This window comes from Phymastichus coffea, unplaced genomic scaffold (genome assembly GCF_024137745.1).
Source record: "Phymastichus coffea isolate CEN01 unplaced genomic scaffold, Cenicafe_Pcof_1.1 PCOF00061, whole genome shotgun sequence".
NCBI lineage: Eukaryota > Metazoa > Arthropoda > Insecta > Hymenoptera > Eulophidae > Phymastichus > Phymastichus coffea.
The window spans coordinates 972,443-1,000,088 of NW_026706872.1; the positions used below are offsets into that span (position 1 = coordinate 972,443).

Sequence of the window (27,646 nt, forward strand, 5' to 3'; positions counted from 1 at the left end):
CCTATCTATTAGCTAAAGCATTAATATTAAGTTTCGATCTATAAATAAGAACGTCATTGATTTTTACATCTGGTCTAATAAATAGATATAGGTTTTTTTTTGCATAAAATTGTTTATTTCCCATCAGAACAATAAACTCTCTTTACAGGCAATCATTTTTTTACATATTTTTTCGCATATTATTGTATTTTCATTAACAAATAAACAACAACAAGTAATAAAATAATACCTCTGTCAAATCTGCAATTCCTGTCTCTAGTCGTTCTAACATATTTTTAAATATTATTTTCTTTTTGGCGCTTCCAGCCTCGACGACGAGCATGAATATACGTATGTGTGTATTTGTATATATAGTGTATATGTAATATATATATATATACACATATATATATATATATATATATGTATACTTCGTTTCTTTTTTCATTTCACTTGAGCATAATCGCTGTAAAATTATTTCCAAAGCTTGTGTGTCTTCGACATAAGAGCGACATACAGACGTGGATTCTCGACAGTTAATAACTTGATGTGTTTGGTAGTATTCATATCGTTGTACGCCATTTGATTATTGTTCATCAATCCATAGCTGCAGCGGTTGGGGCTACCTCGAGTAGCATTTGCAGAAAAGCATTGACTCCTTCTGTAAACAAGCAAGAGTAATTCGTTCAGAAGCAACTTGCCATCCCGAAACGGTTGATAGAGCGAGAGTCAATCACAGATGCAAACATCCAAACAACACGACACTACTCACCCATGAATTTCGGAACGTATCCGTACTTGACGAATGGAAGGTAGAACAGCATACCAGCGGCGATAAAGCCAGCCGCGTAAAGATACTCGATCTGCGGCTTGTCGATAATTGGCGCCACGATCAAGTAGATCGATATCAGTAGTACCAGCACCGGAATAACCAATGGACACCGGTAAGGTCTCGGATGATTTGGTCTTGTACGTCTCATCACCAGTAAAGCTAGCATGGCCCCGCCGTAAAAAATCCACGCCGTGAAGCTGAAGAAGTCGATGAGCGAGTCGATGCTGCCTGATAACACCATTGTGCTTGCGACGAGCGAGTGGAAAATCAGTCCTGGTGCTGGTGTAAAACGACGCACGTGCACGTAGCTCAAGCAGTCCATTAGATGGCCCTCGCGCGAAGCTGCGAAACAGAGTCGACCAGCCGCGAATAGAGTGCCGTTTGCCGAACCAAAGGTACTCACTGCCACGGACAATGGCATCAACCAGGCCATTACGCCGAGGATTCGGTTGCCGAATGACTGTGGAACAAATGATCGATAAGAGACCAGTTTGCCGAAGCTGCAAAACTCTTGCAGTTCTTTTTTTCTACATTTTCTTTATACTCCTTCTCTTTGCAAGATGCGCATCTGTACTAGATTTTCAAGAGACGTTTAGCGATTCGCTTGACTAAAGGCTACCATTTTTACCTTTCTGACAAGCTTCAACTACATTATTTAAAAATCAAGCTTGACGCGCGCTCTCATTCGCTATAAACAACATCTTGAAGACTAATGAATAAAAATTAGGCGCGAATCAAATCACGCGCTGTTGGATTCAGATAAAAAGCTTGCGATAGTAAGCAGTACTAAAGAGAGATAAGAAGTCTCGTGTAAGGGTATCAAAATGACCCTCTTGTTGACTAACTCAAATTTCAAATGACGAGAAAAAGCTGCGTTTGGTGTTGCAGAACTCAATGTCTTTCCTTTCTATACATTTCTAAACGTGTAAACAGTTACGTTTAATTATTCATTCGCGATGAAAGCAGAGACAATGAGAGATAAATTCGAGAGAAGGAAAGATAGAGAGGAGAGAGAGAAAGAAAGAGAGAGAGAGAGAGAGAGAGAGAGAGAGAGAGAGAGAGAGAGAGAGAGAGAAAGAGAGAGAGAGAGAGAGGAAAAAGAGTATGGTGTTTTTTTATTACGACTTCACATTACAGTTAATTAAGACTTACTTGCTATCTACCATTTCCATCAGTTTAATGAGAAAACGATAGGTGCGTAGCCAAGTATCGTTCGATCACATTGGCATCTACTCGCAGAAAAGACTATCGCTTAGTTTTTGGGGGCAAGCTCAAACTATCTGAATACGATTTTTCGAATAATCTTCTTTGAAAATATTGCATAGAAGAAATGAAAGAAAACAATAATGAAATTCAACGGTAGCATTGAAATAGCTTGAGCTTTGATAACATAATAATATTTCGAAAGTATCAAAGGCAACGCTTTTATTGAAAGAAAATTATGGGATTTATGAAAAAATTGCTCAACGACATATGTACTATATGAAAGTAAAATAGTTGAATAATCAAACGGATAAACAAAAACATCATTACACAGGAATAAAAAAGACGAAAAGATATACCTACCAATAAGTAAAATGCAAATGAAGTTATCACTCACCACAGCTACGGCCTCGCTCTCGATCATTTCCAGCGGCGACATGACCGCCAAATAGGAAACGTTGATCAGCGCGTAGCAAAGCGTAACAAGAGGTATGCCGATCATAATGGACCTTGGCAAGTTCTTGGATGGATCTTTGATTTCTTCAGTGACGTAATTCAAATTGTTCCATCCGTCGTAAGCCCAGAGCCCAGTGTAAAAAGCTGTAGCCAAGCGACCGACATTGAATATCTGTCTCTTCACTGCGTTTTCACCGCCTGTCTTGTCCTCAAAGCTATCGAACGCGTTGTGCAAATGCTGGGTGTTGCCCTGCACGAGCTTGTAACTGCCGCCGGCGACGATCACCAGAATGGCGATGAGTTTGCCAGCGGTGAAAGCATTCTGCACTCCAGTGGCAAGATTCACGCTGTAGCAATTGACGAGAAGGATGAGGACGATTGTGAGGAGGGCAACGAGCTTGACCACCTCACTCGGTGGCGTGCATTCGGCGGCGAATGCCTCCACAGCGTACTGGGCGAACGACAAGCAGATTATCGCCATCTGAGATGGCTTCAGTACCAGAGTCGACACCCACGAGAACAGGAAGGCTGGCCAGGCCCCAAACGCGTCCATGAAGTAGGCGTACTCAGCGCCGCTGCTCGTGTTCATGGTGCCGAGCTCCGCGTACGCCAACGCCCCGCACAAGCTCAACAGGCCGCAGCCTGTCCACACGACGAAACTCATGCCGACGCTGCCGGTTCTTATCTGTTGATTCGCAACGCCCAGCTTGCAGTCAATTCCTCATCTCCGTTCGACTTTCACTCTAATGTGTAAAGCGTAAATAAGCAAGCGACGTGTGTGCCTGACTAAGTGAAGGTTATGCTTTAATGACCTTGCAGAATGAAGCTGATATGAAGTCGATATGTTCAACCTACGCGATTGTATGGGCACTTGGTAATGTAACGTCAGGCCCTTCAAGTTACGAAAGTCAACATCAAGCAAATCAACCTTGTTAACTTTTCTTAATGTTTTGCTGCATCATACAAGTTTCAGTTGTTTCTTCTTATCATTTCAAGTTCAGGAATTCGAATCTAATTCTAATCTTACATGCAAACCAAAGAATATTTCGTTCAAATTTAAAATCAGCATCGATTTCTAAGCTTGTTTTATTAGACCGAAACCTTATCGAAGGACCAATCACCCTTGCATCACCACTACCAGTGACAATTCTGTTATATCAATTGTCAATTGAAACATACCTTCTCACTTTTTTCGATCATCAGGAAAATAATAAAATAATAAAATGTTATTATCCAATGTTTCGTAGCAGAAAGAAGAGAATGTCAAGATAGTCCATTTTTCAAATAGAACAGACGAGCCTTTACGCAATAAGGCGTACAGAGCTTGTTTCAGCTCGTTGATAGGATTTCTGCTCTATTTACACGTGTTATTTACCTCTGGGTTGTTGTCTGCGCGGCTCTGTATATCGGTACATATATGTGCGTCCCGCGACAGATTAAAAAGCCTTGGCGACCCAGTTGAAGCGGCTTAAGCGGGTTTTAGCATGCAAATTGACATTCTCACTTTTCAAGAGAGCTTATATTGTGGATATTAAAAGCACGTGGAAAACAAACAGTTGTGTGTACGAAGCAGCTCGTGGCGCAGCAGACTTATCCGGAATGTGCGGAACAACGAAAAGGCGAGCAAGGTTTAGGGGCAAACAAGTGAAACTCACCAAGAGACTGGTCGGTGAAACGAAAATTCCTGAGCCAATCATGGTGCCAACGATTAGAGCCACCCCACTGACGAGTCCCACCCGTCTCTTGAGGTTAACAGGGTCGTCCTTCTCTGGGTCCTGCCCCGCCAACCCTCGGCTCCCTCCACCTCCGCCTTCGTCGTTCCCCATATCAGTCGCCAGCTGCGGCAATTGCTGTTGCTGCTGCTGCTGTTCTGCTGACTGTAGGTTGCCTTCTTCGGGCTTGGACCAGCAGTTGTTGCGCATTCGTAGACTCGGATTCGCATTCTTTTGCTGCTGCGCCGGAACTTGCGGGCTTTCGGGGCCGGGTTGTGTACCATGGTGTGGGACGGCTGCAACACCGTTCGCATTTCTTTCATTCATTTTCCTTGCGATCATCTCTGTACCGATCTACTTGAATAAGCTTGAATAACCTCATCAAATAATTTATGAATATTTCAAGTCGCTCGATTATTCAAGCGCGCGTTTGTCAGCGAATAAGGCAAACGAAGAATTAGTCAAGCGTAAAAGAAAAGGTCAATTAAAATTGGAAGACAAAGCTTTGGGTAGGTGCAATTTCATCGCGTATGCCAAGTGACCCCTACGGCTATAGAAATAATTACGCACCGGGCGCGCGCTCTCTCTTTCTCTCTCTCTCTCTCTTTAATTGCTCGAATCGGAAATGATGCGGTTCTATTTTTGAGGGAACGAGCGTGGCATTCCCAGTAGTTCGGGTTCGCTAATCGGCATTTGCTGCATACAAAGTTGGACGAGTGTAGCTGATGAAGCCACGTCACGCTGCTGTAAAAGAAGCTATACCCATCGATTGCGCGCCCGTCTGACACAGACTTGAGACACAGACTTGACTTTTAGACCTTTAGAGCATGTAGCTACATATAGCTGATTATAGGAAGCGTGCTTAGGAAAGAAAATAAATGTTTCCATTGGAAATTATTGAAAGTCATGACGAGCGAGCCATTGATTGATTTATTTGATTTCCGAGCGATCGAAATATTGGCAGCGTCGAAATCCGAACGCTACATTGCGTCAGATGCGTAGAGACTATGCGCTGATCAGCTCTACGGCTATTCGTAAAAAATAGCCAACGCGAAGCAGTCGGGCTGTCGAGTCGTCGGAATGGCTTGGCGCGAGCAGCGCTAAAGAAAACACGCGCGTCACCGGCGCTCGGCGAACCGTGCGAAAAGGCAAAAAAGCTGCGCGGCATCCACTAGCCACTTTTACACTTTGCGCGCGAACCAATAAGCCTGAGACTCGGAAAGCGCGCGCGCGTTCCATATTCTATAAATACTGGGCCGCAATCAAAACGGCGCAGTCGCGGGAGATCAGGACGACGCGTGAATACCATATATATTTATTGCCGGCCAACCTGCACCATTGCGTGTCGCTCGTTCGGCCGCGTCAATGCGATCAGTTAGCGCTATCAACTTTCAGCGGCTTGTTGGCTATATACGTGCGCGCAGCCCGACGAGGCGCCGACTGACCGACGTGCAACGACGAAGCACGATGTAAGCGAATACAGGGAGCAGCATCGGACTGCGGTTAATCCTGGATCGACCCGCAGGCGCGGGCCGAGCCCCTCGGTGGCGCTGGCGGCGCGAGACGGATAGTAGTAGTACGTGCCCGCGACCAGGCCGTGTGCGCGAGAGAGCTTGCGCGCGCCGACGATCGAACAGCGGCCCAGAGGAGCGCCCAGTGGCCAAGGTCGCGCGACTCGCGACTCGCGCCTGTGGCCTTTGGCCCCGCGGCTGCGGCCAACTGCGCCTCGCCGGCTCTCCTGTGTCCGATCGAACCCGAAGGCCGTGCCGCTCGACGGCGTGCGGACGCCAAGTTGCGTCGCGGCTGCGCGCCTCCCGAAAGCCGATCAATCAGCCGGAGCGCGGCCCGCAGCCAAGCTGGCAGTCGTCGCGCGCCCTCCTCTCTCGCCGTCGGCGAGCGAGCGGACCGGCCGCCATGCGAGCACGTGAAAATTCGGAGACGCGCAGGCTCTGCTCTCGCGTGGGTGGGGCCTGGCCGTGCAGCCGTACGCAGCTCGGGCGCACGCACGGAAGCCGCACGGTGCGCCGTCCGCGAGAAGAGGCCAAAACAGAGAGCAGCCTGCGCTTCCGGGAGCGCTCGGCGACGGCCAAGTCGGCTCTCTGATAATGAACTTGGCAGAGGCACGGCCGAGCCACTTACCTCGTTTGAGGGGCGCGACATGCATGACTGCTGAAGGGGCCGACGATAAGGGCGGATCGTCGTGAAACTGCCTCTCATGACACCTTGACGACTTGTCTTCAACGAGCACTGCTGCTTCTTTCCTCGCTGTTCGGCTGCTGCTTGGCTGCGAGTGCGTGTCCAGCACGTGCTCTGTCGCTTCCGACTCGGACGCTACTCTCCGCGTCCGTCTGCTCTGCTGTGCTTTGCCGCGCGCGATGGCCGAGTGTGCTTGCGCTGCTCTCGACTCGACGGCACTGGCGCACTCGGCACTGCCCGCCTCGCGTCGTCGGTCGCGTAGGTCGCGTCGGCCGCCTCGGTCGCCTCGTTCGCGTCCCAACTCCCGTCCCGACTAGCCGCAGACCGAAGAGAGGGGGTCGTTGGCGCCCTCTCGGGGCTCTTGGTCGTGCGCGCGAGTCGCGACTCCGGCGACTCGCGACACGCCGCAGCGCCGACGCCGCCGAGCTCGCGCCCGGCGCCCGGCGCCCGGCGCCCGGCGCTCGCGCGATTCCCCCCTTTGCCCGGTCGCGCGGCTGGAAGCGCGAGACTGTGCCGAGCGGCCGGTTGCGGTTTGGCTGCTCGGCTTAGTGCACGAGCGTGCCGGGACTGCCGAGGTGCCACGATCCACGAGCTAGCTTTCGGAGGGCTTTTCCGCGATGCGAGTTGGAGTCCGCGTCGTTCTACGAACGGACACCGTTCTCTCGCGAATGACTACGGCATTTTTCCAGATGAGCAAGGCCCCCCTCGTCGAAAGACTATTGTTATTCGAGGCGGAAACAACTGCAACCTCCGCTCCAGTAACTCCGTTGCGTGGAAGAGAAATCTTGGCCGGTGCGCCGGCATAATCTCTCACGATGTGAAACCACTGTCTCGGCGCGTTTGCGCAGTTATTCGCATGCGGCAAACGCTTATGATTGTCGTATAAGCGGCAAACTCGCGCTGGGTCAAATTTATATGGGTCATCCCGTGAGCGAAACTGAAGCCAATTGATGAACGAAAGCCAATGAATAAATTGGTTTTATGGTTTGATTGATTTGCTGCGAGAGCCGAGAGTCCAGCCTCCTTGCTAAAAGCCATCATATCCGCCTAATCTGTATTCTCGATCGAAGGGGCGCGCGTCTGCATGGCTATGCTCGAGCAATGTAGTCGCGACAGTGCGCCGGCGACGACGCTGTTTGTATGCTTGTAGTGGCCTCACGAGTCGTGTCAATGTTAATTGACCGCGACGGCGGCCGTAGCACGAATAGACTAGACCACTTAACTCTCCGACAGTTTATCGTGGCATTAGAGAATGTCAAGCAAAAGACGTTTGCGGAAATGATTGTCGCTGGTCGCGTGCTATACGTTTTTTTTGCTTTCGAACTCGACTGTTTGTTCGCGCTTGCGCGTCGCGCTCGCATCGAACGAATATGTTCGTTATCGTGAACGTCGACGGTGCATGTGACGATGTTACGCGATTCGAGGATGAACATTTTTCACGTGATTTATGAGAATAGAGCTCGTGCTACTCGTTAAACGGTTCGTCTCGTGTGCGACCAGCGCGAGCCGACTCCCCGTTAGCTTTCGCCCGCCCAACGGATCGGCTTACGCAGCTTTACGATTAATCTTCGATCGTCGCGACGCACTCTTCGTCCACTATTAAGTATGCTATTTTCGATGCGATTTAAAGAAGAAAGACACGCTCACCGAGGTTCTCTCTCTCTCTCTCTCTCTCTCTCTCTCTCTTTCTCTCGAGTGACTTTCACACAGCTTCTCCCAGCCTTACCTTTTTAAAATTAGAAGCACAGATGCCCTGTGCTCGACAAAAATAACACTTCTCACATCACCACCAGACAAAGTAAGAAATACAAGTTTTTTCTCGGTTTCCAGTGTTTTTCCAGGCGCCAAACAATCTCTGTATGCGAGTGCACACAATCTACGATTACGACAATCAGTCAAAAATTGTTACGTGCATTCAGACCAAATTCCCATTGCTGAGATATTACGTATTGCCATTGTTTCCGCAATCAATTCCAAGCTTCGTAATATATCCTATTTCTACCATGTAATATGCAAAAGTTCAATAAAATAATATTGACAACCTAATGCCTTATTAAACTTAATGCTTTGATAAAAAAGTTGATGAAAGTTTAAAATCCTATTACGACACAAAAAAATTAATCAATTAAGATAATTTACTTTGATTAATTGAGATCGCTAAATCAAAAATAAACAAGCGAAATATAAGATATAGAAATACAATGAATGAAAAGCCGATGATGCCAAAAATTTTGTAAGTACAGCCGTACGACAAAACGACAAACGCTCGGTCGGATGTCACGCTGATCTTAAATTTATCGCTCCTTTATTCGTCAACCGAAGATCTTTTATGAGATTTTAAAGCAGCTCAATTGATCCATATAGCACGTTGTCAAAGACGCGCTTTTATGGGCTTGATTGCTTTAATTACGCACGAAGAACTACTCCTTACACGAATTTATACCGCAAAAATTAAAGAACACAAGACGATCATGTACGCATGTTTTTGAGTTCTCGCTCGACCGCCAATTTGTCAATCTTGTGTCAATTTAGTGAGTAATTGCAATAGCTTTTCAATTTATGAAGCTAATTGTTCTAATTTATAATTAACAAGGTAAAATTAGAGTGCGAATATTAACAACTAGAGCAATGCTTAATTGAAATATAAAAATAAAGTTTCACTTTTTTTAACTTCAATTTATTATTCATATCGGAAAATATACCTGCTCAACTCAAATTTATAGAAATTTTTCAATGTATAACAGTAATTATGAAAATAATACAAATGAAATTACAAAATGCATATTTAAGAGCTATTTCACTAAAATACAAAAATTTACAATAACATTATTTTATCCACAATATTTTCTTAATAGCTATTTAAAATTATGTTCACCTAAATGCATTTATGAGTCAACTCACTCTGCTAATCATAGATTTACATTTAAGTAATTATACGTTTGATTAGGCATTTTGTATTGTGTTTGCCTTTCAATAATATTGGTTCAGAAACAACAATTATACACTTCCATCCAGTACAAATAACTATCCAACATACAAATATCCCCATTTATATCTTATAACAGTACTGTTACATAGAACGATCAATGCTTCAAATTAAAAAAAAATGCCACATAATAACTCTTCTTATTAGTGGGTGTTGATGAAATAACGGTAGACAAGTGTAGCTAGTACGCCCAATACAATTGGAATCACCCAGGATCTCCAGGAGCTGCTGTAATTTTCAATAGTCACATCACCAAGCAGCAACTATCATAATTACACACATTGCAACTGTACTCAAAATCTATCTAAATCAAATAAATAAAACAGTGCTTCACAAAAGCTGTGCAATATAGACAGAGTGAGAAGAAGTTAAGGAGCGATTTATGACAGCATACATTTGCAAAGTGTATAATGAATTGATATATAAATATATATGAATATAGTAAAATCATTACTTTTTATTATCAAATTGAATTCAAATTAAAGCTAATTTTATGGTAGTACAAATTATCTTATTAATATTAAAATATAAGATAAAATTATCTCTGATTGGCAATTGTAGTTTGTAAAATATTTTTATATGATTATAGCTATTGATGTGCATATAAAAATTAATTAAGTAATTAATATAATTGAATTGCTGATTGATGCAGATAAAGCACACATTTTTTAACTGCCAAGATTATTAGTAAAAAAGAAGTACAGAAATAAATTAGTCATTTTAATCTATAGTTTAGCAAAACAAAGCTTTTGGGATACATACCTGGAGTCATCGTCAGCATTACCAGTGGGACCTTTGGATTTTTGGTCATTTGCAGATGTTCTCTCCTCCTAAAGTGATTACACAAATGATCAGTATAAGCGTCTCGTAAATAACGAGTAATTTATATAAATGCCGACTTCGACTAATTCTCCAACTTTATAAGGTTCCATCATTTTCCTAGCATCACTAGAATGCCCAACATCTTCAAATGGCTCTGTGCCATCTCGACCAGACTGTTCCAACAGTACTTCCTCACCACCAGGATGCTAGAATACATTTAAAACAATAAAAATCAATGAAAATGTCACACATTACCTAAAGAAATAACACAGATTCGAGAACAAAAATATAGGTTATAGTAACAGGTGATAATTGTAAGACATACCTCATTGAGAAAATTTGTCACATCATAAACACTGTTGTGAATAATTAGCCATGTTTCTTTAGAATCACTGCGTTCTGCAACTTGAGCCCGGGTAAATAATTTCGTGGCATTTGGTTCTGCTGAAGCCATTGTTTAAAGGTAAATTAACGAGTTTTCTTATAGCTGCACAGTATATGCACCACGCAAACACTTTTCAACACTGCGACCAGCGACGCCACGCTATAGGTATATGTTTACTGGCTAATTCAATATTAGCTATTCACGTCTGCAGCCGTTTGCATCAAGACTATGTGCGTATCAAGTAGGCCAACAAATTAATTCACCTACTTATCGACATATGTTTATTCATTAAGTTTTATATATTTGCAACTGAAAAGGAGACAAGTTCAAAAGTGAGTACTCAGTTATAAAAAAAGAAGAATACTCGAGCTAGAAAAATTCCATTAAATAGATTTTCAAACAAACATAATAAAGACTTTTATGTAAATGTGGAACCTTGAGTAAATGATTCACAATTATATGCTAGGAATACATAATTATGCATGTATACATACGTACATTTTTGAAGCAACAATGAGACAAAGGAAAATAAAAGAAAGAACAAATAGTTTTAAATAGATTTTTAAGTCTTTAATTGGCACAATTGGGGAACATTTTTTTTAATTTAAAAATATTAAACTTTCTCTTTACCTAACAATAAAAATCTCGATGTATTCATTAAAATGCTCGTATATATCTAATAAAAGACATATACATATATATAACTAATTTGCACTTGTATTCTATTAAAATATGGGCATTCCTAAAATGAAAATTTATCCATCTTACTCAGTTCTTACGTACATAATCTTTCAATCTCCACCAAATTTCTATCAATGGAATTAGAGTGAAACATCAAAATTTGGATAGAATAATGATTTTACATCAACTATATTTCTTTTTTTTTTTTGTAAAAACTTAGATTCCTTAAACACATATTCTCTGTGACATTGTATATAGTCTTCTATAGTTTGAATGATTAATTAGATACATAGTTGGTAGATCTGTCAAGTGAATTTGTCAATAAATTTTTTGAATATTCCAAAATTCACTTTTAAACACAGAAAATTCTTAAAAATATATCATGCTATAACAAATATATTAAAGTTTTTTCATGTTGTAAGTTTAAAAATCTAAGATTTATCAAAATTTAACATGTAGATGAAGTTTTTCAGAAACCATACGCATTTGTATAAACAGCAATATCCTTCAAGCCAAACAATGTTTAGCCAAAAAAATTGGTGAAACATTTTTCTTTTTATAAATATAATGAGACTACACACATTGACTGATTTGGAAGACATAAACAATTCAAAGAAACACTGATTCCGACATTTGACTGGCTTCTTTTTATTTAGATTTATTATGTATCCATTCGAGCACATTACCTTCTATACTCGTTACTTTTCACTCGTCTAAATATGTCTACGCATTAATTTTGAGAAGCAGCATATCCCAGCAGCTATATATGGCTAATTCTTAGCTATTTCGATGGGCCTAGAAACACTAGGACACAGATTTTCTTCCAGAATTAATACAATTGTTGTACACATTGAAGAAAATTTTTTTCTACATTTTTATCTTGAAATATTAATTATATAAAAAGTCATTAACTATTAAGGATGAATGATAACAATTTTTCGAAAGGTTACATTTCAAAAACTAATTAAGACATCCAAGTTAATATTTTTTTTAAATACGTTTAACATCTTAAACATTCTACATAATTACAACAAAAAATATTGTTTTTTTTTTTTAAAGATATTAACTTTTATTTTTAACAATTGCGTATTACCCTAAAAGTAGTAGCTTTTAAAATTCTTGCTTCAATGGACTCCGGAGGGTTTTTTCTATAGAAATCAATCAAAAAATTCAAGTGCCCGACATATCAGACAGCATTAATTAAGAGGCTGTTTAGGCACGCCTACGGTTCGACATACAGTGGGATATTTCGGACTTCTTTTTTTAAAATCCTTATAGAAATTGCAATCGATTTTGATGGTTTTTTTTCCTAAACATTCGGCATTATTTGTACTTTCTGACAATGAACCGCCTAAGTAAAGTATTACATTTATTATCAATCAAAGGCAATAAATCTATAATTGCGGCAAATTAAAACTGCAAAAAAAATTGCAGACGATATTTCTTTTGCATTAACAGTATTGACACAAAAGTATTATATATTTTTTAAATATAATCAATTACATATAAATTACATGTTAATTGATGGATAAAATAAAACTTGATTTATTTTCAACCTAATGTGATGAAGTTAACTGTATCAAGTAGTTACATAAAATTGTTTATCAATTTTATATACATTATTTTATTAGTTAGCTAATAACTATTAATTAATGACTAATTAATAATATAGTCAATAACTACACAATTAACAATCAAATAGTTAACTTTATAATAGAATGAAAGTAAATCAAACAAGTTTTATTTTTCAATCAATTGACATCACTTGTGAGTATAATAAGCGGATTTTAATAACATAAAATTACTTATTTTACATGCATATTGCGAATATATATTTTTCCCTTCATTTATTTTTGAAATATAGCCTTTCTTATCATTTTTTCTTAATAGTTGATAACTTTGGGAAAAAAATTTAATTCAATGTGTACAACAATTGTACAAAAATAAAAGATTTCATAACCTGGTGTCTCCGAGCCTATCGAAATAGCTAAGTATCAGCCATATATTTAAATACCTATGTGTATCGATAAAGTCGGTGGCGCTCGACTATTGTATCATTCTTCCTCGACGTATTCTTTGGGGAAAAAACCAACTTGATCAGCGATCTTTCCCTTCCACCATCCTTTGGCATCGCCTTCCTTACTCAATATAACTACGCGACAGCCTTTGCGCAGGCTTAATTGATTACGTTCGGCTGGATTGTAGTCGAATAGAGCTTTAGCTAGAATCCGTCTATATGGCCAGAGAAGCCGCTGATCCAATTTTTCAAAGTTCTCCGCTAACGACACTCGCTCGTAGTACTCCACCAGCTCAATAACACTCTTGAAGAAACGAGATTCGCTCAGGTAATACAAATCGGCTCCGTCTACTTCGCGTTTGAATATCCTAATATGTTTAACTGTGCCGTCAGCTCTGTATAACAACAAAGCTGATAAGAACTCGAATGAAAAACATTAAAATCATATAAAAAGATGTCTAGCGTTACATACTTTAAACTTAAAGCGTAGTCCGTTTCATGATTGAGCCGTGGCTGCCCAGTGGCTGGACGGATTCGTACCATGTAGGTACCATTCTCTCGCTGTTCCAGCTTCTGTGCAGCCATCTCTCGACCCATCTCGCCCATGTACCATAATTTTGTAGATAACTCGCGCTCAAATGGCTGTGGCGGTGGCAGCGGAGGGGGTGGCAAAGGAGGCGGTATCGGCATACAACGTCCGGAATAAGAAATACATTGCTTGTGTACTGATAGTAAGCAGGTTTCGCATCTGTAGCCCTAGAAAATCCAAAGATTATTTTAGTGCACTTGATTAATTATACAATCATCATTGCATAACATTATACTACTACAGAATTTTAGAAATTTAAATATTGCGGTTAGTTTGTCACCGTGCTCTTCAATACGTACTTGAAAGATTCGTCCTTTAAGAAATTTCCCACAGATATCGCAACTACGAGCGCTGTCGTAGGTGGTAAGCTTAAATTTATGATTGGTGTTGCGACAGGCAGACGGATAAATATTATCCATGGCATCCTGCAGAGCTTTGATCCAAACCTGTTTCTGATCCTCCGTACGCGCATATAACGTATAGGCTTTGTAAGCTTTGTTGTGCACAAGCAGCCATTGATACGACCATCGTGAATCTCTGCCTAAGGTGCGCCTCGAAGCATGATCTTCCACACGATATTCATCCAGTCTTATTGTTTCTCGATAACAGTACTGATAGCCTCGGCCGACCTTACAAACTAAAACCACTTGTTCGAAAACGAAGGCATAACGAGCTTTTATTCGCTGGTCTCCGTGAGCTTTGACCTGCAACCAAAACGACAAAGTTAACGAGCAATTTATTTCAAATAGACAATCGTTATCGAATAATTTACCTTGAGTTCGCCATCTTTTAGAAGCCTTCCATAGTCTCTCAACTGAATATCCTCTGAACGATCCCAATCCACAATAAGATGCTGAATGTTGTTAATAATGTCAAGCGTATCGGAATCACGTTTGACTTCGTTAATATATTGCGCTACATCGACCATAACTTCACGCGCCTGAGTGAGCTTTCGCCTATCTTCCACCCACTCACGCGGCGTCTCCTCGACTAATTTATCTAACAATAAATGATACTTGAGCACTCTTTGCATCGGAACGGAGAGAATATCTCGAAGCTTGAACTTTCCGTTATTGGCTAATTGTTGGCATTCCTGAAAACCAAATTCGATTTGTACTTGCCTTAAACAGTCATCAAAGGGGATAAGGAGTACGAAGGAAAACTCACGATAACTTCTTGATCAAATATAGGATCGGCAGCGCATAAATCGTGTAGCGTGGCTTGAGCTGTGGTAAGATTGGCACAATAGTCACCGTAGATGAGGAACTTCTCCCGCCAGTCAAGGAAGACTTGCGCAATACCTGCACCATCTCGAGCTTTTCGTAATTGACTGTGAAAACCAGCGTGAATTTCCGCCAAATCTTTGATACCGAAAAAGATTCGCGCCGATATCTCGGGATGGATTATGCCCGACAGAGGTCGTGCAAAATGTTTCAATAGACTGTTCAGCACCTCAGCGTAGTTACGTTCTGTCTCAACGAGTTCTTGCACCACGTAGTCGCGCTTCTCGCCACCTGCTACTACTACTGCTGCTGCTGCTGCTGCACCATGCTATCAATCAGATCAGTGATTTAGTTTGTTATTATGCCAGATTGAGTGTCTACTTGAAAATAATTTTACTGCGATTATGCGAGACGTTTGTGAGATAAATATTGAATATTCTGGAACAGACGGATAAATTTCATTTCAAATATGGAAGTATTCATCACGGAAAAGCAATTATTGACTTTCAAATTATGTTTCATATAATTACTATAAAATACATCAAAAGTAAACCTGAATATTTATATTTCTATGAATTAAATAGTTTTTTGTACTCTATAAACAATGGCTAATTCACTATATAACTATAGTTGCAATAATTGTAAGGTCAAGTAGACACCCCTGTAAAAAAGAAAATTATGAAAAATCTAACTCTAAATAAAATTCTATTACACTCTTTCTGCATCACGATATCGATTCATGCAATATCAGAATAACGTCCAAAGAGCTCTGAGAACTATCCGCGCTCGATAAATTACAAAAATCATCATAACAAATCAAAGAACCTGCAGTATAAATAAAGCTTCTCGCGCTAGAAAAATAATATGGATGGAATCCAATTTGAAGCGCAATTATACAACGAACAAGCGCACCTGATCGGCAGGCGATAGATGCAGCGCACAAAGGTCATGGTAGATCTCTTCACTTCTGGCTTGGCTGCAAAATGCATCGTAACCATCTTCTTCGGTGACGTGGTCATTGGCCACGTTATCAGCCGATTGTCCATCCTCATCCGGTGTACCACCTTCACGTCGCCTGGATCGTCTGCGTCGACCCTCGTCTTCTCGCCTGCGCGACCACGCCAAATTCGCACATAAACATAGAGCAGCCATGCAGCGTTCCTTCGCTAATGTATACACGTGCGCGAATATCGCGAAACAAGGAAGTGGAATATGCTTATATGATTGTAAGGATGACTTGGTCAAGTTTGTGTGGATTGCCACGAAATAACAGTGCAAGACAGTAAAGCCATGACGTACGCTCTCGCTTGCTTGCTTATAAAGCTAAATTATTTTATATAGGCATGCGAGCATCTTCTTCGTGAAATTGTCGGTTCTTTCAAATTCAACAGATCCGTAGACGTGTACGATTCTTAATAATTCATTTGAATTATTAGTAAATCTTTTTTTAGTGGGTAAATGCAATCGTTGATCAAAATAAAAAAAGAAGCTCTGCTTTTCTTACACAACAAAGAAAAAATCGTTTAAGCAGCACAACGTTACGAAAAAAAAAATATCAATCAGTAATTTTTGTTCAAATCTATATAACACTGTTTACAACTCTTGCGTCTAAAATACTCAAACTAATGTAACATGTATACAAGAATTCCGAAAAATTCATCATTACAAATACCTCCTCTTCTGAACCAGTGGACCAGTCGTGTCGAGGAGTGGTATGTGAAAAGCAGAGTAACTCATGATAAATTTTTGATTCGCCTAGGTCCATGGCCCTAGGTTTTATTGTGAATGCTACCATTGGAGCCATATTGCTGAATGCATATAAGTTATCAAACAAATTGAAATTATATTACCCTACTACTGCTTTCACTTCATGTTATGTTTATTATAATAGAGTAAGAGAGCGATTTAAGGACATATTCTTTTCCATATTTTGAAAGACTAAGAAAATACTAATTATAGAGTGATGAGATTGCGACATGATTGATTAGATCAAAAGAGACAACAAATAAAAAAAAAAATTTTGATTGAAGTTTTAATCATCTCCGAAATGTTAAGTATGTTTGAAATGATGTCCTTTAAATCAACACTTCTAACCATATGCAAAACAAGAAACTTACCCCACTCCAGCACTCTGTAAATCTTTATAAATATCTTCTTGAGATCGACCTCTTTTTACAAGAAATCCCCTGAAAACAAATGTAATATAGATAAGCTTGAATAAGTGATTTGTAATATATATTTTTAGTTATTAAGTATTACTCACTCTATTCCCTTGTTTTTGAAATAAGTGGTGTTTGATAACACAGATAACGTACACAACACCTTATGAAAATTAGAAAGATCATAAAGCATTGAAGATTCAAATAGATCTGATTCTGACATGCCAAAACTCTTGGTACAAGCTGATAAGAATGCATTGATATTCCGCAAACACAAAAACTGAGCCATCTGAGGCTTTTGATTGACATCTTTACTATCTATACAGCAAGGTTTAATGGTATTTAAAAGATTACAAAGGAGTACTCCATCTCTTAATATATAAGCTAAATCTACTGCTGTAGCATTAGGCCAATTGGCTTTGTGGTCAGCTCGTAATGCACCGCATCTTATGAGCCAACTTGCACAATCTTGCCAACCATTTCCAACTATCTCTACTCCTCTATCGGATCCACTCATTTTGCATCAATTGGTTTATCAATGTCTTACGAGGCAAGAATACAGCAATAACAGATTTGTTAGACGACTCACAGATTTAATCATTTCTGAATCAAATGATTTTCCTGGTAACTTTTTTCAATGAACAGCTGCAAAAAATAAACCAATATTTTAAATGTTTGCTATATAAATCTAAAATTTATATATTTTATTTATTTGTATTTTCAAATTCTATAAGTCAGAAATAGCTTCTGAGAAAAAGGCAGTCCATTCAGAAGCAACAAATTTGGAAATCGATACAAATTTTCCGTTTTTAGTTTATTTGAGGGGTGAACAATATGATCACATAGAAATTTGTGCAAAGAGTATCATACAACCAAAATAATAAAGAAAAGTTAATGTTACGCACCAATTAAAAGATGCACGCAAGAGCACAAAGGCGCTTATTGAACGAACGTGCTCTCTTTGGGAATGTCGGCTCCATGCGAAAAATCTCTAAACACCGAGGAGGATTAAGTGAATAGTAAACAAGTAATCAAACTTGCTCCAGCCCGCCGAAAACTTCCATTCGCGGTAGTTGACAACTTCATCCTGGCTGCAACATTTAAATACAAACTCACAGACTTTGATTAAATTTACGGTGGAGAAAGAAAGCACAGCATCCCACAAGAGACCGAGGAGAGCAGCTTGAATATATGATGATATATACAATACACACGTATTATATGTACGCACGCGCACACATAATTTTTAATCTCGTGATCAGTGCTCGTACACACGTACCTGTGAGGGGCGATTTAAGCGCGCAAGAGGAGAAAGATAGATCTATTTGCGTCCGTCAGTCATACACGCCTCCGCCCATCGTATAATCGATGTTCATTGCTCGCCTGCTCTTATCACATTGACATCCTCGTTCGCGGGCACACGCACTTATGACACTACTAAAGCGCGATTCGCCATGTTGAATTTCCGCTTTCTAGATAAAATACCCTGGTGTGACTATTTTTGTCTTGTGTGCTCTCTGCACCCACTGCGCCCTACAGTTGCTCCAGCCTGCGCCGTACCAGCCGTACCCGTGTTATACTCGCCTTGATGCTGGAGCCTCAGCCCTCAACTTAAGTAGTAGGCGGTGATTAAAAGAACGCCTGCTTTACATGAATACTGCATTACCGACCGTACACACACGTATTTATATGCACCGGATGATTTAGTTTGAAATGTAAACATCGAGCACTTTTGTGAATGAAACCCTTACCTGTTTTATTAATAGATTGCTCGTAAGAGGTATACAATCCATTTGGCTTTATAACGTGATTATATCAAAGAAAACATTTTTCAAACTTTACAAACATTGTGGAATCATGATGCTATGTTAATTATTACTTTTCATAAATAGTTTGACACGCAATGAACGATAGCATTTTTTATTGTAATTAATTTTAGATTTTATTTAGTACAAACTACATTATATGGTCAATTCGCTATGTCTCGATAAAATATAGTAATGATTTATATTTTTATTAGTAATCATTACTATATAATTTCTTTCGGTGTGGGATACCGCAAGTCCTCCTTATACAGTACAATAAATATTGAATCTGGCATAATTATTTATTTGATAAATACGATTTACTATACAATATTTGATTCGATTGAAAGGTTAATACGAATAATCTTAAAACCTGATTTAGTTTATCAGAAAAAGCCACACTAAGGTAGATTTAATTACTGTATTTAACAGTAAAGTTTTAGATAAACACGGTAAACCCATGTGTTTAAATTTAAATGTTTAATATGATGTCATCCATAAGAAATACATTGTCCTCAATTTTAAACACTTCTAAACGTTTAAATTCAACGACAATGTATTTCTTATGGGTGACGTCACAATTACACACTTTAAACGTTTAAATTTAAACACATAGGATTTTAATGTTTTGCCGTGAAAAATGGATTATAAATTTGATATAGCATAACTGTTTATTTTGAAAATTCATTTATTATACGTTCTTAATGTGTGTAGACACACACACTCATACATAGACAGAATAATATGAAAATGTATAATCTATACTTCGATCTTTTGGCCCAAAAATGGATTTGGTTTATAATTATTTACTTATATCCATACAAGTGGGGATTCTCGTTCCCTACTTTCATACCTTCTATTTCAAAATACAATACTCTTTTTCATTGAAAAGTTAGGCTTGTGTCACCATTAATCGAGGTAAATATGAAATTATTGAAATTTCAATTTAGATTAGATTCAACTAGAATTTCGATTCATATTTGTGACAGGTTGAAGTAAGCTCGTTAGCGGGATCTTTCAAGCCCGAAATATGTTGCTAACGAGCCAGTAGCAAATGCTGTCGAGGTTGTAATTCGGACTTGCTGAGGTCTCCAAACACGCTCGACGCAAACTCATTGTCGGGCTTGCTTTGGAGTCAATTTTACTCAGCACGAGCTCGGTTTCAGTAGTACGAGCTTGCTGATGGATTCTTCAACTAGCGAGTCAATCTAGCGAGTTCGCCATCGAGACTGACAGTTGACTAGAGAACTCGTCGTTGATTACGATATTCACCATAATATTTCATGCTCACACTGAGTGCTATTAAGCTCGCTTCGACTTTGCGTTGAGACCTTAGCGAGCCTGAAACACTCTAGACGCGAGCTCGCTGTCGGGCTTACGTCAGGCTCGAATTTACTCGAAACGAACTCGGTTTCGGGCTTGAGATACCTCGTTAGTGCGATTTTATCAGTGCCCAAGCTTGGCGGTTCAATTTTGGGTTTGGTAGAGGATCGTTTGTATCAGCCAATGTTATATATTCATCTCAATTCAAAGTTAAATACCTTCTTAATCTCTGGAAATACTCTCTTAAAACTCTCACAAATGTGAATCATAATCGAAATAGCAGAAAAAGTTATATCTCATTGTATATTTTAATTTATAATGATTTATATATTATTATATTATTTATTTATATTATTTACAGTTTTAAAAAATAAAAAATTTTTTATTGAATAATAAATATTGTAGTATTATTTTATACCACAATGTCATCAAATACACTATGTATAGTATATAGAAACTTGAATTTTTATTTATACAACGATTTCCATTTTACAATAAAGTTAATTTTATTATAAAATTATTTGATAACTTTGAAGAATATTTTTATTATTTAAAATGCGTATCAAAGAAAGATGTACACAATATAAAAAATAATACTATTACCAGTAATCAAAGTATCAAGCATATACTCTTTATATTGCACTAAAAATACAGCCAAGACCTCAACCTAGACATAAAATCTTTTGAATTAGTTTTTGGACAAGGTTCCACGTCATCAATTGAGTTTTTATAGTTCTTCCAAACTTCAGGTGAATTGAAACATACAGTTCCACCACCTCTGTCAAATTGTGTTTTCTGAAAAAAATTCAATATCATACTTCAAATGTATTTTATACATTAATAATGTTTTAACTGAAAGAATAAACTTACAGCTCTATTTATGTCACCAACACACACCCATGTTGCTTTTTGTTTTCCATCAATAGCTACAGCCCATTTAGAATGATCATGAGAACTTTTGAAATGAACTTTAGCCTCTGTCAAAGATATAGAATGCACATTCAAAACTCTAAAACCAATTATTATGATAATTAATTAAGTAGATTTGTTTTTAATTAAATTTTTAATACATTAAGTACCTTGTATGATTACATTCAGAAGGTAATCTTCCACGTCCATTGAGCCATGTCTCAGCATACATGTCAATTCCTAATTGTGGTGCTACAAAGTCATCGTATAAATCTAAAAATTGAAAAATTAATTTAAGTTTTGAATTTAGTTTATTTTTATAATTGACAATGCCAATGCCAACCTTTGCCCCATTTACTGCTCTTAGCAAAGGTCATGAATTCCATCCTACTTGTAGAATATATACTTTCTTTATTGTTGAATGGTGCTTTCTTGACATGAGTTTGTTGAGCTGCCTTAGCAAGAATACTATATTTGTTAGATAAATTTTCAGGTATATTTCTTCGATAAACAATGATTTGATTGTACATTAACTGTTTGCCAATGATATCAAAATTAAGGTCATTAGTTGAGATGCACAAAAAACTTTGACCATTTTGTTTCCCAGATGAAGGATATGCATAACCACCAGTTGGTACCACAACGTTTGATTTTTCGACATCCTTGTCATCTTCAGATTTGCTACTTCTAACACTTTGCACTTTTTCTCCAGTATTTGGTTGTGGTGGAAAATTTGGTACACTGTGTATTAGCCAAAAACCACTTTTCTCATTTGCAATTATTGCACCTTTTGTGTGTCCATTATTCAGAGTTGCTGGTTGATTAGGAGGTTGGTCATTGTATAACAACCATATTAAATTATTAGCATCCCTCTGCATTTTTGTAAAAGAAAATTTGTATTAGTAATCTAGTAATATAAATTTTGAAAAATCAGTATTTACATCTTTATAAAGTGGAGCAAGAGTGTATGCTGGAATAGAATTGTTTGAGGTAATATCTTGATGCGATAAAGTCCAACCATTTGTAAAACTTTCACTATCCATATATAAGTATGCAACCCCTTCTCTGATTAAGGGATCGCTACTATTCAGTATTTTTGGAATTTTGTATAAAATATACCTGTAAAAGTATATAATCAAAATCAAATGTTATGTGTGTCAATTTAAAAAAAAAAATAAATGAATTTTGACATACATACCAATCAACATCTTGATTATTTTCTCCTTTACACTGCAGTGAAGACGCCGAGGAAATATTATTTATAAAAATTATTGTAATAAATGCATTGTAAAACAACGTTTTTGTCTTGAGTAATGTCATTGTTCGACTACTTGTTGCTAAGGCTAGCACTTGGAAACAATATTCTCGATTAACAATAGAATGAACGCAATTAGTCACTCTTATACGAAACGTCGACACTGATTAGTTGAGAAAACCTCCTTCTCAAGACTTTGATATGACACATTTTTCAATCATTTCATGGTTTCATCACTTATTTATCGCAATCACAATCGACAGTCCACACAATTTGATTGTTGTTTATGTTTTCAAGTTTTCTGCTATCAGATCAGTGATACCAGCGCCATTCTACAGTAACTAACATGTAAACCAAGCTATACCAAGCGCACGCAGTTTCCAATCTATGGGTAAACCATTGCAAATGCAAATAGAGGGTTTGCATTATAGATGCAGACGATCATTTATCACATGATCCACGTTCGATGAATACAATTCAGATTTTGTTAATGTTCGATATTTTTCAATGTTCTAAATAAAAATTTGTTTCAATTGATAATCATAAGGTCGATGACTCGAATTACTTTGATTGTGTGGACGGAATTGATACAAGATTGCCTATATAGACTTTAGATAAGATCTTTATTATCACTGTAGAAATTATACAATAAAATAAGAAAACAATAAAAATCGAATTAGCAACTCGACATAACAACATAAAATAAAAAGCATGTTGAAAAAATTGAAATTAGATATCTTTATAACAAACAAAAGGAATGGCTAAAATTATATCTTATAACGAAATTAATTGATAATTATGAGCATTCCAGGAATAAATACGCTTTTTATATTTGTAAAATAAGTTCAGTGAAGAAAATAAAACTGTGACAAATTCAAGTACGACATTTCTGTACGTCGTGTACAGTGATAATGACTGTTTTACGGAGAAATTAAATTTGTCTCATTTCTTCAACATGTCTGCTTTACATATAACATTGTTCAAAACGTGTAATCGAACATTACATGTCCCTAATAGTCTGCTTATGTACTAAAAAGTATTACAATTTTTCTCGCTGAAAATATTCCCGTTAATACTCAAAGTGCATATTAAAACCAGCGTATATATATACAGACATATTTTACACGAACACACACATAAAAACTCGCGCGACAAAAAAAGTATATAAGCGGATTGCCTATAATAACGCAAGCTACAGACCGTATGGCAAGCTCCTGCAGGCTATATGTTGCTATTTTTTGCAGTAAAAAAATCCTTTACTATCGAGTATAAACAAGCCATCAAAGTATCATCATTTTCCCGTGTGAGAAAGAGAGAGAGAGAGATCCAGGTTCAACTTTCCGTAGAAACGCGAAATTGGCTATTAAGTGCACTGTCAGAAGCACGTCATTGCAGGCAACGCACTTGGTGGAAATATATATATAGAAGCTGCGTCCACGTGCTACATGAAAAATGTGCCCACGCAAGTATAGCGCGTACGAAAAATAAAAATCTTTTTTATTATTTCAAGCCTGTGAGAGAGGTTCTCACGTACGTACAGCCTAGTTGTACATGTCACTCTTGCTCGCTACGGATTATACCTTATACGCGACACGCCCGCTTCGTAGGTATATGCGCAGGCTGCTCGTCCGCCTTAGCAACTTTTTTTATTATTCTGATGCGATTCTCCGAAGCTTTTTTAAACGCAACGGCGCGGCGTGACCAAAATTTGTTAGTTTGAATGCCATTTTCCGTGTACTATAATATACGCCAATCGTTGGTTTGATCAGCGTTCACGCTAGTTTGAATGAGTGGGAGAGAGCGTAAGCAAACTCAGATTGCCTAAAAAACGCCACTTTCTTATTTTACTATTTCCATAGATTCGGCGTTCTGCATACCAGATCGCGAGTCTCTTAATCTAATAATCGATCGACACTTCTGCTAATAGTTTGGTCGACAGCAATATCGCGAAAGCCATCACAGGCAAATAAGTAAAAGTTTGTCGATTTTTGAGCGTAGAAACTGTAGCGTAGGAAAAAAGATCGAAACGCGGTCGTTCGCCTTCATTGACCAAGATATTTATCGATGTTTGGCGCGACTGAAGAGTGCATGCATGGACAGCGAGTGTAACAGGCAATAGAGCACGAAAACATGAAAATAGCCGCAAACCGGGCACGATACGTTGATACATGGTTGGGGCGCATCGACCGGGAATCAAAGAGGTTTCGCGTGTCAAGTCCCTCTCTCTCTCACTCTCTCTCTCTCTCTTTGTTGAGCATCAAGTACCTAATCCGCCAGACTTACGACACTGAGCGACTGACTTAGGAAAATGGAGCAATCACGCGTTACGAATAAATCATCGGGTCTGTTGATTATGCTTTATGGAGGTAGAGTGCGCGTGTAGGTGCACGGGGCCGGATGCGGTATTGTGGCAAATTTTAGCGAGCAGCGGACAATGCTTTTGTCCATATATGCGCCGACTTCGACAAGCTCTCATGAATATATATTACATCAAGCCCCTGGCATGCACTCGGTCGCGCGCGAGATTTGGTCGCTCTGTACGTCTATTATCCAGATAGGAAGGTAAAGCGAGCGCCATGCCGCCAGCACGTTAGTTACTAATAAGAAAGTTATTCACGTGCAGTTCCATTTATTCGACGCTCGTTGGCAAACTTTCTACGCCTACGTGCATACGCCTCTCGGATAAATTTATTATTCAACGGTTCCTTCGCCTCCTCTCCTCTGGATGACGACGCCGAAATTTGCGCCAAGTATGTTCGATTGGCAGACGATTGCACTGCGCGACCGCGCCCAGAACAAGACAGACAAACAAGAATAAGCGTCGTGCTCGAGCTTCGAACACCGTAAAAATATCAATTGAATTGAATTCTAGAGGAGATATGCAGTGAGCATAAACGTGGGCGCATAGCATGCGATGCAACTCGTTTTATCATTTATCGACGCGCCAGATGTAAAAGGGTGCAAAGGCAGAAGGCAAGAAATTTTCCGTGTCTGTTCACAATGCGTACTATGTTGCCGCTGCTGCATGTAAAATCCGAATGGCTAAAGCTTTTTCCTCCACATTTATGTGCAGATCTACTTTCCTTCTAGCCTGCCCCTGCCGCCGTTTAGTAAATAGCTCGAAAGTACTGACAAGTGCGCGCTACAATGAACGAGATTTTATAGGCGGAAGCGCACTATACAGCTGCTATGCCCCCGGATATGTTTAAAATTTTTATTCGACTCGCGCCCGAACGGCTCAATCTCTTTTATTTTCGAGCATTTTTCCTAACGGAACATCTTTCTCTCTAACTCTCCCGCTTGAGCTTGAGCTTGAGCTAACGAACCGCACCGCTACTAGAGCTTGTCTCTATGTACTCTCAAAGTGAAAGCTCCATTCTCTTAATTTATCCGTAATAAGAAAGAAAACCTCGCGCCGGAGAGCTGCATAGTGAAAGCGTTAAATCCACTTCTCTGTAGGCAGACCTTTTAAAAACAACCCTCCTAACCTCGAGTTCATCAGCCGCGGTGCACCGCGACCAACCCGAGAGAGCGAGAGAAAGAGCTACTGAATTGCCTCCCACTCGCCTTTGGCCGTATTCCGTCAACTCCAACTCTGTGCTATACATAATGAGATCTTTTTCAAGTATGCGAAACATTACGCAGCAATTATTACGCTCATTAAATAAAATAGAAGCAACAATGATGCTCCAAAAACGTGATTCTGGTGCCAAATTTGGATTCAGCAACCTCGAGAGCTATTGCATACGGAATCTTGTTAAAATCCATGAACGCGTGAAACTTTTTTAATTTTTTCATCAGGATTATATGATTTATCATAAAAGTAAAGTGATAAAAGCTACGTACATCATTTTCACACTCGTCAGTATTTCAACAAACTTTACCGTGCAATGCCTAGAACAAAGGGCCTCATTACTTGTCCATAACGTCATCTGGCGCTACTTAAAAATTCAAAGAAATCACGGAATCAAGGCTAATCGCTGTCTGCCAGTCTGCCATCAGTCTTCATCAGCAGTCGCGTAGCCACAACAATTTATTACTGAAGGCGAACGAGGGAGAGGGAGAGAGAGAGAGAGAGAGAGAGAGAAGTCGGACAAAAGCTTAAGCTGGACTACTTGAGTAGTGAAAATTGCTAGGGCATTAGCACACTTTTTACGGTAGAAATGTTCTCTGGCGAAAATTAACAAAAAAAAAATGAAGGAGCTCAGCGTTAGCTCGCTACGGGCAAGCGCGGACAAAGGGAGCGCGGAGCCAACATTTCTGATGGTGGTTGTGGTAGCAAACGCCTCGATGCTTTTCTCTCTCATTCACTGCTAGCCCAAACTGCAGAAGGACTTTGGAGCGCTGGCGCGCATTCTGTGCACTGGCCGAGAGAGAGAGAGAGAGAGAGAGAGTGCATTAGCGCTTGCCAGAGTAGCGCGTGTACGCGCGTGGAAGCCACAACTCGATCCAAGAGTTGGAGACGAGCTACATTGTCTACCCCACGCTCTGATTGTAGAACGGCCGCGATAATGAGAGAAATCAACCGGCGGAAGGAATCGCGAGGGAACTTGTTGAGAGGGAAAGAGAGCCTTTTGTTGCTCGCATCGAGGAGCTGGCGGAGAAAGAAACCAGAGAGAAAATCTGCGAGCGGAACGAGCCCGAGTGCATTAGACTTTGCGTCTCGAGCGAGCGTTTGTCTTACTAACGCTCGGCCTTTTCTGCTGTAAATCTACTCCGAATGGCCAGATTTTTGTTGAAAAGCTCGGGCTATAAGCTGCGCCTTGCACTTGTCAGACTTGATGTTACTTTCAAATGGAAGATAGAGGTTTTAGTAATGCAGTACCATAGGAAAATAGTCCGGGCAGATCCGATCGTTTAAGCGGTGCGAATAAAGTTATTAGAGCTTTCAGTGCAGGTACTTTGGCAAGTGACATAGACCGCAGCATAAGTGACACGAACAAGAGGCCACGAAACAACAGCCCATCGACGTTTCATCATTTTTTTTCTCATACCGTTCGTTCTATAGCAATTCGATTTAACACGACGTCTTCGTGCATTCGCCGAATTTTGCGAAAACAACATAAAACGAACGAACCACAATGGCTGGCGTCCTCTAAAGATTTCATATCGGA

The 27,646-nt window shown here is 39.5% G+C and overlaps 4 protein-coding genes across 9 annotated transcripts; all 4 read right to left on the bottom strand.

Moving 5' to 3' along the window:
- Nucleotides 1–336: 336 nt before the first annotated feature.
- On the bottom strand, nucleotides 337–6,741 carry LOC131666797 (b(0,+)-type amino acid transporter 1). Of its 3 annotated transcripts, none has more exons than XM_058939724.1 (5): nucleotides 6,322–6,722; nucleotides 4,126–4,478; nucleotides 2,412–3,155; nucleotides 752–1,271; nucleotides 337–640 (listed from the first exon to the last, which is right to left on the bottom strand). In XM_058939724.1, exons 1-5 carry the CDS (start codon nucleotides 6,344–6,346, stop codon nucleotides 576–578), a joined length of 1,707 nt encoding a protein of 568 aa, XP_058795707.1. In that variant the 5' UTR covers nucleotides 6,347–6,722; the 3' UTR covers nucleotides 337–575. The 3 variants fall into 3 exon arrangements, 2 of the variants coding, with proteins under 2 accessions (XP_058795707.1, XP_058795708.1); XM_058939725.1 differs by lacking the exon at nucleotides 6,322–6,722 and adding an exon at nucleotides 4,753–6,258; XR_009302136.1 differs by lacking the exon at nucleotides 337–640 and adding an exon at nucleotides 1,964–2,040 and having other exon boundaries at nucleotides 1,131–1,271; nucleotides 6,322–6,741.
- Nucleotides 6,742–9,044: 2,303 nt separating this feature from the next.
- Nucleotides 9,045–10,757, bottom strand: LOC131666804 (cytochrome b5-like). Of its 3 annotated transcripts, none has more exons than XM_058939739.1 (4): nucleotides 10,512–10,757; nucleotides 10,264–10,392; nucleotides 10,127–10,194; nucleotides 9,045–9,589 (listed from the first exon to the last, which is right to left on the bottom strand). In XM_058939739.1, the coding sequence occupies exons 1-4, from the start codon at nucleotides 10,638–10,640 to the stop codon at nucleotides 9,508–9,510; spliced, it is 408 nt and encodes a 135-aa protein (XP_058795722.1). In that variant the 5' UTR covers nucleotides 10,641–10,757; the 3' UTR covers nucleotides 9,045–9,507. The 3 variants fall into 3 exon arrangements, with proteins under 3 accessions (XP_058795722.1, XP_058795723.1, XP_058795721.1); XM_058939740.1 differs by having other exon boundaries at nucleotides 9,045–9,627; XM_058939738.1 differs by having other exon boundaries at nucleotides 9,045–9,592; nucleotides 10,512–10,750.
- Nucleotides 10,758–11,145: 388 nt separating this feature from the next.
- Nucleotides 11,146–19,060, bottom strand: LOC131666836 (protein vav). Of its 2 annotated transcripts, none has more exons than XM_058939808.1 (10): nucleotides 18,520–19,060; nucleotides 18,146–18,331; nucleotides 17,345–17,885; nucleotides 17,199–17,267; nucleotides 16,754–16,889; nucleotides 15,026–15,409; nucleotides 14,631–14,951; nucleotides 14,158–14,562; nucleotides 13,742–14,025; nucleotides 11,146–13,664 (listed from the first exon to the last, which is right to left on the bottom strand). In XM_058939808.1, exons 3-10 carry the CDS (start codon nucleotides 17,755–17,757, stop codon nucleotides 13,307–13,309), a joined length of 2,370 nt encoding a protein of 789 aa, XP_058795791.1. In that variant the 5' UTR covers nucleotides 17,758–17,885; nucleotides 18,146–18,331; nucleotides 18,520–19,060; the 3' UTR covers nucleotides 11,146–13,306. The 2 variants fall into 2 exon arrangements, with proteins under 2 accessions (XP_058795791.1, XP_058795790.1); XM_058939807.1 differs by lacking the exon at nucleotides 16,754–16,889 and adding an exon at nucleotides 15,994–16,189 and having other exon boundaries at nucleotides 18,520–19,054.
- A 1,792-nt stretch (nucleotides 19,061–20,852) lies between these two features.
- LOC131666825 (plancitoxin-1) lies at nucleotides 20,853–22,815 on the bottom strand. The gene is made up of 6 exons (XM_058939785.1): nucleotides 22,476–22,815; nucleotides 22,219–22,396; nucleotides 21,621–22,149; nucleotides 21,448–21,550; nucleotides 21,239–21,377; nucleotides 20,853–21,163 (listed from the first exon to the last, which is right to left on the bottom strand). Exons 1-6 carry the CDS (start codon nucleotides 22,595–22,597, stop codon nucleotides 21,011–21,013), a joined length of 1,224 nt encoding a protein of 407 aa, XP_058795768.1. The 5' UTR covers nucleotides 22,598–22,815; the 3' UTR covers nucleotides 20,853–21,010.
- Between the last annotated feature and the right edge of the window lie 4,831 nt (nucleotides 22,816–27,646).